The sequence below is a fragment of the Nycticebus coucang genome, chromosome 18 (genome assembly GCF_027406575.1).
Source record: "Nycticebus coucang isolate mNycCou1 chromosome 18, mNycCou1.pri, whole genome shotgun sequence".
Lineage (NCBI taxonomy): Eukaryota > Metazoa > Chordata > Mammalia > Primates > Lorisidae > Nycticebus > Nycticebus coucang.
The window spans coordinates 59,430,865-59,443,158 of NC_069797.1; the positions used below are offsets into that span (position 1 = coordinate 59,430,865).

The 12,294-nt window shown below is 51.9% G+C and overlaps 1 protein-coding gene and 1 long non-coding RNA gene across 2 annotated transcripts; one reads left to right on the forward strand and one right to left on the reverse strand.

Moving 5' to 3' along the window:
* The first annotated feature begins 2,511 nt into the window (after window positions 1-2,511).
* LOC128569837 (uncharacterized) lies at window positions 2,512-3,232 on the forward strand. The gene is made up of 2 exons (XR_008375471.1): window positions 2,512-2,647; window positions 2,748-3,232. It is a non-coding gene; the product is annotated as an uncharacterized LOC128569837 (long non-coding RNA).
* Window positions 3,233-5,369: 2,137 nt separating this feature from the next.
* PPY (pancreatic polypeptide) lies at window positions 5,370-7,315 on the reverse strand. Its single transcript, XM_053568420.1, has 4 exons — window positions 6,929-7,315; window positions 5,976-6,166; window positions 5,686-5,757; window positions 5,370-5,515 (listed from the first exon to the last, which is right to left on the reverse strand). The coding sequence occupies exons 2-4, from the start codon at window positions 6,164-6,166 to the stop codon at window positions 5,491-5,493; spliced, it is 288 nt and encodes a 95-aa protein (XP_053424395.1). The 5' UTR covers window positions 6,929-7,315; the 3' UTR covers window positions 5,370-5,490.
* Window positions 7,316-12,294: the final 4,979 nt, after the last annotated feature.

Here is a 12,294-nt window from a genome sequence, read left to right on the forward strand (position 1 = left end):
AGAAGGCTCAGTAAATCATCCATCAGGGGCTCCGAAATGGCTAGGCAGGCTGAGAAAACCTCCAAGATGTGCAGTGGGGTCTGCAATCCTGAAGGTAGAAACTGCAACTCCACCCCTCATCCCCCAGTGACAAGAAGTTCTAGGAGCCAGGAGTAGGGGTGCTGAGGCCCCATAGCAGCCCTGCAGGGAAAGGAGGCACCTTGGGTCCAGCTAGATGGGGAGGGTTGTCTGGTCTCCCAGAATAGGACCCTTCCCCAGGAGAACAGCCCCTGGGAAAAGCACAGCCCCCTCTCAACCCCAGAGACAGTTCCTCCCTAAGATCTGGAGACTTGGATCAAAAAATTGCCCTACTTCCTAGACCTCCCGCCTCTGCCACCCACACATCTTGGCCCCTGGCAAGGACTGTGCTCTGGTCAGGACAGCTGGCAGCCTGTGTGCTTCCACCCCCACCCTCTGTCTGTTCCCAACTTCCAGGTTATACCACTGGGGCAGGAAGAGGAGGCCAATCTGGAGGTGAAGCCTTAGAGGGAAGGGGGGCATGGATCCAAAGGAATATAAAGGGCCTCAGAGGCCCTGGCCAGAGACCCTTTGCTGTGCCGCTCTGCACCTACCCTGCACCATGGTAATGTCTGCTGGCCAAGCCTGGGCCCCTGGCAGTTGTGTTCTCCAGGAGGTTGGGGATGAGGGTTAGTCCCAATGCCCCCCCCCCCAAGCCCACTAAGGGCATGAAGGAGTGAGGCCAGGGAAGCCTCCTCTGTCATTTTAATTGCCAGAACAGTTGCCAGGACTTCCTGTCCTGCTTGGGCAATGGGATGAGGGAGTTCCTTGTTAAGAGGGTTGAGGGGCTCAGAAGCTCTGGGAGTGCATATTATGTTTCTGGGCATCATAGCCTATAAATTGTTGTGTGTGCCTGTGTGTTGCAGGCACAAAATTCTCTGTACATTAGGAGGGTGTGTGTGTGTGTGTGTGTGTGTGTGTGTGTGTGTGTGTGTGTGTGTGTGTGTGTGTGTGTGTGTGTGAATACCTGGACTGGCATTCCTGTAGGTAACTGTGTCAGGTATTAACATGTATTATTAGGTACCTCCCAAGTGTCAGGCTCTGTTCCAGGTGCTTGTGATATATCAATAGACATAACAGCCAAAGAGCTCAGCTGTAATTAATGGTGCTTAGAGTGAAGGAAGGAGCATCACTGAGAAGGGACTCAGACCATAAATACAATAAATAAGTACGTAGTAAGTTAGAAAATGCAATGGGGGGCTGGGCATGGTGATTCATGCCTATAATCTTAGCACTCTGGAAGGCCAAGGCAGGTGATTGTTTGAGCTCAGGAGTTCTGAAGCTAGCCTCAGCAAAAGTTAGACTCTGTCTCTACTAAAAATAGCGGTGCCTTTGTAGCCAGGGTCTGCAGCTACTCCAGAGGCTGAGGCAAGAAAATCTCTTAAGCCCAAAAGTTTAAGGTTGCTGTGAGCTAGGATGATGCCATGGCACTCTACCCTGGGCGACAGAGTGAGACTGTCTCCAAAATAGGAAGGCAGGAAGTAAGGGAGAGAGGGAGGGAGGGAGGAAGGAAGGAGAAAGAAAAGAAAATGCAATGGGGAAAAAAAGAACAGGATGAGAGGGCGGCGCCTGTGGCTCAGTGGCTCAGTGAGTAGGGCGCCGGCCCCATATGCCGAGGGTGGCGGCCAAACTGCAACAACAACAACAAAAAAATAGCCGGGCGTTGTGGCGGGCGCCTGTAGTCCCAGCTGCTCGGGAGGCTGAGGCAAGAGAATCGCGTAAGCCCAAGAGTTAGAGGTTGCTGTGAGCCGTGTGACGCCACGGCACTCTACCCGAGGGCGGTACAGTGAAACTCTGTCTCTGCAAAAAAAAAAAAAAAAAAAGAACAGGATGAGAGGTTTGGGTTGCAATTTTGAATAGGGGTGTCAGAATAGGACCCACCTAGAAGGCGAATTTTGAGCTGATGCCTAAAGGAGGCGACAGAGCTGGCCATGTGATGTCTGGAAGAAGAGTCTTCCAGGCAGAGAACAGCATGTCTGGGTTTGGAGGGAACAGCGAGGAGGAGGAGAGGGGTGAGAAGCTTGCGGGCGAGTCAGCGAGGTTAGTGACACCGGCTTCACGCCATCCTGTGCGTCCATCTCAGGGAGTGCTCCTCCCGGTCCAAGAGAGGAGCAGACTCCAGGAACAGGCCTGACCCTTGGGAGGTACCTAATAATACATGTTAATGAATACCTGACACAGTTACATACAGGTCCCGTACTCTGTGCGCATCACTGTGCACGTCCGGGTGAACACCAGGATCCCCCTACGGCGGTCGCGCACCTGTGTATGTCCCAGAGGCAGGCACGCCCCCTCACCCCAGCTTGCCCCCTCGACCAAGCGTCCCCAAGTCCCATCCGGGTGTTGTGCACACCACAGGCCCGCCGTCACGTAACAGCTTGCGACTCTGTCTGCCCCGCCCCCTCCAGACGCCGGCTCTGCGCTGCGCGTGCGCATTGGCCGTAGTGTGCCTTCTGTCACTACTGCAGTGGCCCCAGGGCGCTCTCGGAGAGGAGCTGCAGGAGCTGCCGCCCCGCAGGCCCAGGCCGGCCAGTTGGCTGGAGAACTTAAGCCAGATCCACAAGTATGTGGGAAAGTTCCTCAGCAGCAGGTAGGCTCGCGAGGGCGCGTGGGAGGAAGGAAGGAAGGGAGTGGGAGGACATGGCCCCCCACGCGCATCGCCGCCGGGGCTGCAAAGACGTGTTTCCCAGCTTGAAGAAATTTATAAACAAGAAAACTGAGAACGCCACGAACCTCTCCCCACCGACCGCCAAGAACCTCTCCCCACCGACCGCCAAGAACCTCTCCCCACCGACCGCCAAGAACCTCTCCCAACCAAATGCCACGAACCTCTCCCCACCGAACACCAAGAACCTCTCCCCGCCGAACGCCACGAAAGTCTAGGCACTGAACGCGTAGAGCCTCCACCAGCCACCTCTTCCCGGGGCCCCAGGTAGGAGAGCACAGACACTGCTGGAACCTAGGAACTGGGGGCAGCTTGGGTTGGAGTGAGAGGAAGCTCTTGCGGGTTGAGGTACTAGTGCCCCAGGGACTTCCTTCTCCTAACTAGCTGGACCTTGACCTCCAGACACCTGATCCACTAGATCTCACCGCCCACCAACACCTTTATATTGTGAAAAGGGCCTCAACTCCACCCCACCCCCTCAGTACAAACAATAAAAAGACACAAAATCTCTATTGCTTCGATGACTTCTGTGGGCTTCTGTGGGTCTGGAACAAGAAGGGACCTGACTTTGAAGGAGAATAGGGGACCCAGGATTTCCTTACCTGCCGAGTCTTCCCTGCAACTCATTTACCTTCCCCAACCTCACCCACTGCACCACTACTAGGGTAGGGGCTCTAACTTGGAGGGAGAACAGAGGTGAGAGAAGGGGGTTCAGCATGTACATAACTGTACATACACACACCACCCCGGCCAAGGCTCTACTACACAGACAAGGCAGCCTCAAATGTCAGCCTTTCAGCAGTGTTGGCAGCAGTGCCCTGTCCGCCCTTCAGTGTGCAAAGTACAGGGACCTCCTTTGCCTCCTGGGCCCGCTCAGCCCCTCTGCTGGTGACCACAGGAGCGGAAGGGAAGAAGCCTAGCTAGATAGAGTCTGTCCCTCAGAAGTGGGCTTGAGGGTGGCACTCTCCTCTAAGGATGCCCACAGCTGTCAGAGAGGCCTGGGCAGGGCCAGAGGCCCCTGCCATGATCCAGCTCTCATACTCAGCTGTGTCTTGAGCAAGGTTCTAATTCCCGTCCCCTGGGAAGTGTCTAAACTTGTCTCCATTCAGAATCATCAGAGACAGTGCTGGGACTTCATACTCTGCCATACAAACTCAAACTCTATTCTGTTCTGCTGACACCAGCTCCTTACCCAGGCATCCCTGGGTGTATTTAAGAATCAGCCTGAGACCAGGTGCCGTGGCTCATGCTTCTGGAAGCCCGGGGCTGGTGGATTGCCTGAGCTCATGAGTTCGAAACCAGCCTGAGCAAGAGTGAGACCCCTATCTCTAAAAAATATCCAGGTGTTGTGGCGGGCACCTATAGTCTGAGCTACTTGGAAAGCTGAAGCAAGGGTATCACTTGAGCCCAAGAATTTGAGGTTGCTGTGAGCTATGATGCCACAGCACTCTACTGAGGGCAACAAGTGAGGCTCTGTCTAAAAAAAGAGAGAGAATCAGCCTGAGCCAAGCCACTGCAGCCTCTAGAATCCCTTTCCCTGTTAGGGCCAAGTTCCACTTCCAGATCATTTATATACCAGATGGAGCCTGGACTTGATGGGAAACATGATTGTGGTGCTATTGCTATTACTAAATCCACAAGCCCCATCCCTTCACGCAGAGGAGGCAAGAGAATCCATTCTGAAAACTAGAAATGTTCTAATTCTCTCACTTCTCCCCTTTGTACACATACCCCAACCCCAGTCCCCACAGTCCCAGAGCTGGAGTGTACAATCCACAGATTGGACTCGTGGTTGTAGTTTGGATTCATGCTCCTGTCCTGCAGCATCTTGAATACCTCTTCTGCCCAGGAGTTCACTACCTCTCAGGACATTCTCTCTAATTTTCTGGAGGGCAGCTCTGAAGACACCCAATGTGACCATTGACAACCTCAGCCCCAGAGTTACTCCTGTGGACTGGGCTATTGCCCCTGCCCCTGTGCCAAAGATACTTTAGTATAAATTAGTACTTTACCTAATATCTAGGCTATAGGAAAGCACTGGTGAGGGGTACATTTGGGGGCAGGGTTGTCATTGAGCCATTTTCAGAAAGGTCTAGAGGTGCTGAAATAGGAAGGTTTGCTGGCACACATCTGTAATCCTAGCACTGTGGGAGGCTGAGGCAGGCTCATTACTTGAGCTCAGTAATTTGAGACCAGCCTGAGCAAAAGTGAGACCCTGTTTCTACCAAAAATAGAAAAACTAGCTGGGCATTGTCCCAGGTGCCCATAGTCCCAGCTACTTGGGAGGCTGAGGGAGGAGGATTGCTTGAACCCAAGAGTTTGAGGTTTCTGTTAGCCATGACACCACGGCATTCTACCGAGAGTGACATAGTGAGACTCTGTCTCAAAAAAAAAAAGAGAATGCCGCTGTTCTGATTTGCTGAATAACCTTGGGAGAGTCCCTGGGCCACTTGTCACTCTATGAAGTGGAGAGGATGTGCCTAGTGACTAATGAGTTTGTAGACATTCTGAATCACTTACAACAGCCCTCTTCCCCCTTCCCTTCCTCCCTGCCTTCCCTGTTTCTCACAGGAACATTTTTCCCCAGTGCATTTTGCCCATTCCTTCCCCCACCAGGGGTACACAGAGACTCAGACAGAGGCTGTGACTTTGATTTGCTTTATTTAGCCTGCATGGGAGCAGGGAGCAAGCTTTGACCAGAGCAAAGGGTGTAGAGGGTCGAGCTGGGCTGGTGCTGCTCATGGAGTCATAGGAAGCTGGAAGTGGCATTATAAGTCCATTGGGCTGAGCTCCCTGTGAGGACAGGACAGAATGTGGCAGTGGAGAGCAGGCCTCTTGCCCTTGGGAAATCTCAGGCTAGCCCTGGGCCCATGTTCTCCCTCCCCCTCATCTTCCCAAGCCCTGATTCAGCCCCCCATTTCAGCCTGGGAAGCTGGGCAGACAAGGCAGAGAATCAGACTCACCTGGGGGCAGCTTCGTGGGGGGAGCCCCACTGCAAGGGGCCCAGTGTGTCTTCTTTGTCTCTTTTCCCATACCTGAGAGGGAAGAGACAGCTAGGGCAAGCACTGTGCCCAGGGGCCAGTTCACCTGCCTCATACCTACCCATAGGGACCATCATGCCTGGGACACTCTACAGAGTAGAGATGCTCTGTTTTCCCAAGAGCAGGTGTGGAAGGGGATGGGAATGGCCAGGAGTGCAGAGTGGGCCCAGGCTCCCAGGAGCCACATCTCTCTCCTGCTCTCTTGCACATACCTAGGCCTGGTCAGCATGTTGATGTATCTGCGGAGCTCAGCCGCATACTGGGCCATCTGCTCTGGTGTGGCATTCTCCCCTGGGTACACCGGCTCCAGTGGGGCTCCTTGGGCACCCAGCAGTGGCGGCAGCAACAGAGCCACACAGGTGGACAGGAGCAGCAGGGAGAGGCAGTGGTGTGTGGCAGCCATCTGATGAGCAGGGAGTGGACAGGTGGAGGTGCAATAGGACCCAGTCTGCAGATCCTTCTCTGCCCAGGAAGCTGGGCCCACCTGCCCAGCCCCTGAGCTCATCACCCATCTCTCCAAGCCTGGAGACAAGGAGGCAGATCTGAGTGCCCCACCTCCCAGACACTGCTCTGGAGGGCAAGGGCAGCCCTTCCTACTGCTGGAGGGCAGCAGCAGCCAAAGGTCAGTCAGAGCCTCGACATGGTACAAAAGGATAGCAGAGAAGGGGACATGAGACCTGGAGACAGGAGGCAGAAGTGGGATGGGGATTCAAGGGAAGGGACTGGTGGGAAATAGGGGAGACACTCCAGCCCACCCCTGGGCCCAGGGCACAGAATGAACTTGTGAAGCAAGGGGCAGAAATCCACGACCTAGTAGGTCTGACCCTCCCTCCAGGGTAGAGACACAGTTATGGATCCTGGAGAAAACACTATTGCCCATGTCACCCTGTGCAGAGAGGGACAGGGACACATACAAAGATCCTGATCACTCACAAGGTCTCAGTCACACATTCCAGCTCACAGCTACACAAATGCACATACACACTCGCGTCAACAGTCTCCTCTTCCAGAGTGACACAGAATTGTCCAGATGCAGAGCAAGACCCAAGCAAGACCTTAGGCCTTGCAAGGTCCCCAGGCCTGAAAAGCACCAACTCCTTCCCTCCATTCTAAGCCTCAGCCCCGAGGAGCCCTCCTGAGTCCAGGGCAGGCAGAGCCCACTTACGCTGAATCCAGAGAGCCAGTGATGGACGAAGCGGGCACCTGCCTCAGGCCAGATGGGTCCCCCTGCCCTCTTGGCTGTGCCCCTTTATAGTCCTTCAGCCCCCCAACAGAGTCCCCGCCTCCTGTCAGCCTCCGTCACTCCCCAGCCCTCACCCTTTCCTCTCACTATCTCCCTGGCACTTGCAACACCAGCACAGGGGCCAGGAATGGGAGGAGGACAGGGCAGTACTGCGGGTGCCAGACAAACATAATGGATAAAACTGGGTCACTATAAAAGTCTCAAGTCTCCTGTGGTCCCCCACCCCAGATGCCCCTTCCCTTTGGGTGCCAGGACAGGCTTAACTCAAGAAGATCTGGATTTGGGGCAGTGCCTATGGCACTGGCCCCATATGCCGAGGGTGGTGGATTCAAACCCAGCCCCAGCCAAAAAAACAGCAAAAAAAAAAAAAAAGATCTGGATTCTCAGACTTCAGGATGACTGAAAGTTTTGGTCACAGGCATTGGGACCACCCTTCCCATCTCCCAGTAACCAAACCACTCATCAGATGGGCAGAGATGGAGGCTGTAGCTCCAAGCCTCCAAGGATGAAGGAAGGAAACTCAGGCCTTCTTTCCAGTTTGCATCTAGAACAAGGTGGGAACATGGAATGGGCCTCAGGCCCTTAGGCAATGTGGGAAGGAGTGGGTCCTAGGCACAGAGTTGGTGGACATACAGGATGCAGAATGAGAATACATGGCTGGATTCAGGAGGAATGGGGGTGGAGGACCAATTTCTGATAGCCAGAGCCCCCACTCCAGAATTAATAAAAACTAGCATCACTTGTAAAGCCTCAAAGAGTTCCCAGTTTAATCACCTCACTAAAGTCCTACAACAACCCATTTTACTAATTCAGAAACTGAAAGTCTGCTCAAAGATGTTAAGTAACTGGCTCTAGACCACACAGTTAATCAGTGGAAGACCCAGGGTTTAAAACAAAGACTAACTCCAAAGTGTAACTCCAAACTTCTTTTTTTTTTTTTTAGAAAGAGCCTTTATTATTATTATTATTTTTTTTTTTTTTTTGTGGTTTTTGGCCAGGGCTGGGTTTGAACCCACCACCTCTGGCATATGGGACCAGCACCCTACTCATTGAGCCACAGGCGCCACCCAAACTTCTTTTTTTCTATATGAGGCTGTTGAAGTATTGCTATCATTTCCTGTTTGGGGGCTGAGAAGACTGAGGCTCACAGAAATAAAGACACTCATTCAAGATTTCACAGCTATGGCCAGGCGCCTGGCTCATACCTGTAATCCTAGCACTCTGGGAGGCCGAGATGGGTGGATTGCCTGAACTCAGGAGTTTGAGATCAGCCTGAGCCAGAGTGAGACCCCATCTCTAAAAATAGCCGGGCATTGTGGCGGGCGCCTATAGTCCCAACTACCTAAAAAACTGAAGCAAGAGAATCACTTGAGCCCAAGAGTTTGAGGTTGGTGTGAGCTATGATGCCAAGGCACTCTACCAAGGATGACAAAGTGAGATTCTGTCTGAAAATAAAAAAGGAAAAGATTTCACAGCTATCTTGGTCTGAAATTCTAGCTTGGATTCTCAACCCCACTAATCCTACCCTCACCCCCAGGCCAACCAGAAGCCTCTGTGTCTCCTCTGCCCAGTGTCCCTTCCCAACCCCAATCTCCTCTCAGCTCAGGCCAAGGAATAGTAATTGGCTGTGTCTAAATGATACCTTGAGGCCTGTGTAGGGAGCAAAGGACCACTCAGCCCTAAGGTTTTGCTGTCCCAAATCAGGACACCAAGAAATGTGTGCATGGGTGGGGAGTGGATTGTTGTTGGGAAGGAGGGGACTGGATGTGACACCCGGGATCTAGCATGGTGGGTTTAGAGGTCAGACAGGCCTGGGTCCCAATCCTGCATTTTCCATTCCCAACTGCATGAACATGGGAAAATAATTCCTTTAGCTTTTCTGAACTTCACTTTTCCTCTCTGTAAAATATCCTCACTGTAAAATGGGCTCTTCACGTCCATCTCAAGATAGGGAGGATAAAGTAAGGCTCCAAGGCAGCTGTGTCCTGCCTCGTTCTTCTCTATTCTGATTTCTGGCAACAAGAACAATAATGTTTCACCAGACAGCAACTTACATTCCACAAAGCAAGGGTGGAGGTTGTTCTGTCTCAGCAAACCCAGGCCCTTTTTTACGCTCTACAAGAGTGGAATACAGGTGGCTGGTACCAAGCAGGCAACCGATTTAGCTAGTAGAGACTGTGGTACTCCGCCAGGGGGCACCAGGTTCAATCGTAGTTCCAAGGGTTTGGGCTCCCTTAGGCACCATAGCCTAGGGGACCTGTTCTGGCTGCCACCCACATTAGAACCCAGCCCCATCAGACGATGGCGGATCTGGGGATTAACTCAGGTGCCAGGCCATTTATAGTTCTGTGGCAGAGGTAAACCAGTTTTATCAGTGCCTAGGAAATAACAGGTATGCCACAAATGTCAACTGAACCTACAGCTTTCATTTTTCTCCCTTGCTAACATCAGATTCCTCTTCTGGATCCTCCCGGGATGTGGTGAAAATCAAGGAAGAAGTGGTAGTAGATGTGCTTTCTACACTGCATGGCCAGGTCCAGAACAGAGTGATGGTTCTAACTCATCTCCATGTGTCCCTACAGTGCCTGCCACAGAGCCTTAAAGAAGGCACCAATTGATCACTCATCTGCACATGTGCTAAACGGAGATGACAATGGTCCCTCTCCCTCTTCTCAGCTCCATGCCCTCTGGGACAGGGAGGCTGGCCTTTGACAGTGTTGGGGATGGAGTCAGTACACTGATCATGAGACTGGGAGAGGAACACGACAGAAATGCCAGGATCGAAGACAGGTAAATGAGGGCCCCTCACATACGTGACCACAAGGGCAGGAGTTTGACTGGCACCATGCCCCCATCACCCTCCAACAACTGTCTAATCTCAATCCCTGCTACTTTCAATTACTAAGCAATCAGCAGTTATTTGTGGCACATCCACCCTGGACCTCATACCAGGCAGCCCCTTGGGGGCTGAGTGGGAAGAGATGAAGAAGTAAGGGCTCTGCAAGGAGGCAGGGCCCAGGGAGGAGCCAGGGCATGGCCTTGGAAAGTGAAGACACTGAAGAAAGGAGGAGGAATAAGTATCCAGCAGCCATTCCTCACCCTGGGTTTTAATTTCTTTTTATTTTTTACTTTATTTATTTTATGATTTTCTTTTTTGAGACAGGGTCTTCCTCTATCACCCAGGCTGGAGTGCAGTGGTGCAGGGGTCACTACTCAGATCTCTCCCTCACACCCCTCAGAAGGAACCAACTCTAGACACCTTGACTTCAGAATTCTGGCCTCCAGAACTGTCAGTTAAACCACTCAGGTTAAGGGGGGCTCAGTGGCTCACATCTGTAATCCTAGCACTCTGGGAGGCTGAAATGGGTAGATTGCTTGAACTCAGGAGTTCAAGACCAGCCTGGCCCTGTCTCTACTAAAAATAGAAAAATTAGCTGGGCATCGTGGTGGGTGCCTGTAGTCCCAGCTACTTAGGAGGTTGAGGCAAGAGGATTGCCTCAAAAAAGCCCAAGAGTTTGAGGTTGCTGTGAGCTACAGTGATGCCACTCTACCCAGGGCAACAGAATGAGACTCTGTCTCAAAAAAAAAAAAAAAAACCCACTCGGTTTGTGGTACTTGGTCATGGTAGCCCTAGCGGACTAACACAGCAATGCAACCACCATCTAGTTCTCTTGGAATACTCACTATTCCAAGAGCCAGCTACCATGTTAAGTTCAATTACTCCAAGAACATCATGCTGGAGAGGCCACATGTAGATACCACAGTCAACAGCCAGCACCACTCGCCAGCCATGGGAGTGAGGCTTCCTGGGTATCAGCCCCGTGGAGCCTTCAGACAGCTGCAGCCCTGACCAACCTCCAACTGTAACCACACATGAGACTCCCAGTAAGAACTGTCCAGTTGGGCCCTTCCAAGCCCTCACCCACAAAATAACTAGTATAATACAATAGCTATTCAAAGCTGCTAAGTTTTAGGGTAACTTGTTACATAACATAGTAAGCAAAACACCTGCCCTTTCTTTCCCATCCCTTTCTTGTCAATGAAGAGAACACAGATGTGGTGATGGTGGACCACCTCCAATCCTGTAGATGAGGGCAAGGCAAAGCCACAAAATATGAGCCTGGGCCCTTGGATGCCCTCATGGAGCACAGCTGCCAACTCCCCAGATCCCACTCACATTTTATGTAAGAGAGACTAAAGTACACTTTTATCTTGTTTAAGCCACTGTTAATTCCACCTCTTTTTTTTTCTTCAATGTGTCACACACACTTGCTCCCTCCCACAGACTCACAGTCACACACTCCCACCTCTGTTTAAAAAAAAAAATCTAAATCAACATCCCAGCAATATGATATGTATAAAACACATAGCTTAGTATCTAAGATATCAATAAATGCTTTTTTTAAAAGGTTGCAATTGTTATTGTCATTACCATATCCAATATTCCCTCTGGCTTAAACATAGGTTGAGTCTGATCAGCAGTGGATTAACCTCCTGTTCAACAGTCCTCAGAGTGGATATGACGTGAACCCATGCCAGTGATGGCCAACCAGACAAGTCACGCTGGGCAGAAATGGCCTGTGGCTATGCATAATTCAGTTTTATCAACCCCAAACTGACCACAGCTCTTCCAAGCTGACCAACAGACAGAGAGCCATGGATGCCAACACACAGACACATCCTCCCACTGCCCAACCAAAAATGAACCAAAGCTCCAGACAGTTGCTGTGTGCTCCCATCTTACTTGTCCTGGTGCAGAAGAGAAGATAGGAGGCAAAATGGTATGGGAAGTGGGTCTGAGAGAAAAATGGGGAGAAGAAGCCAAAGAAAATAACTCTATCCCCAGGAAATCAGGAAATGCTTCTGGGAGGAGGTGACCACTACTGAAGGTATTTTCCTGGCTGAAGAGAGGGAAAGGGCTCTGCAGGCAAGGAGAATGCCAGGGCAAAGGTAGACCATCATAATAATCCATATAGTTTGTGACCTCTACTGGGCCCTGGCCCTGCCTCTTCTGCCTCACCCTTCTGGCCCTACCTCCATGGAGGCTGGAGGGCAGCACTGGGGAAGGTGGGCATCAGAGCTTCTAGTCCCCTGGGGCAGGTTGTGTCCAAGCAGGGGCCTCCCCTGCAGCTACAGCAGAGTCAGTTTCAGACTGACTTTTCTCCTCCCAAAGCCACCTTACTGCAAACAGTCCTGTGTGGCCCTTGCCCTACATGAGGATGCCATCCAGCCTTCCTGCCCTTCTTACCCTCTCTGGGTCTGGGGCTTTGGCCTCAACCTGATTCTCC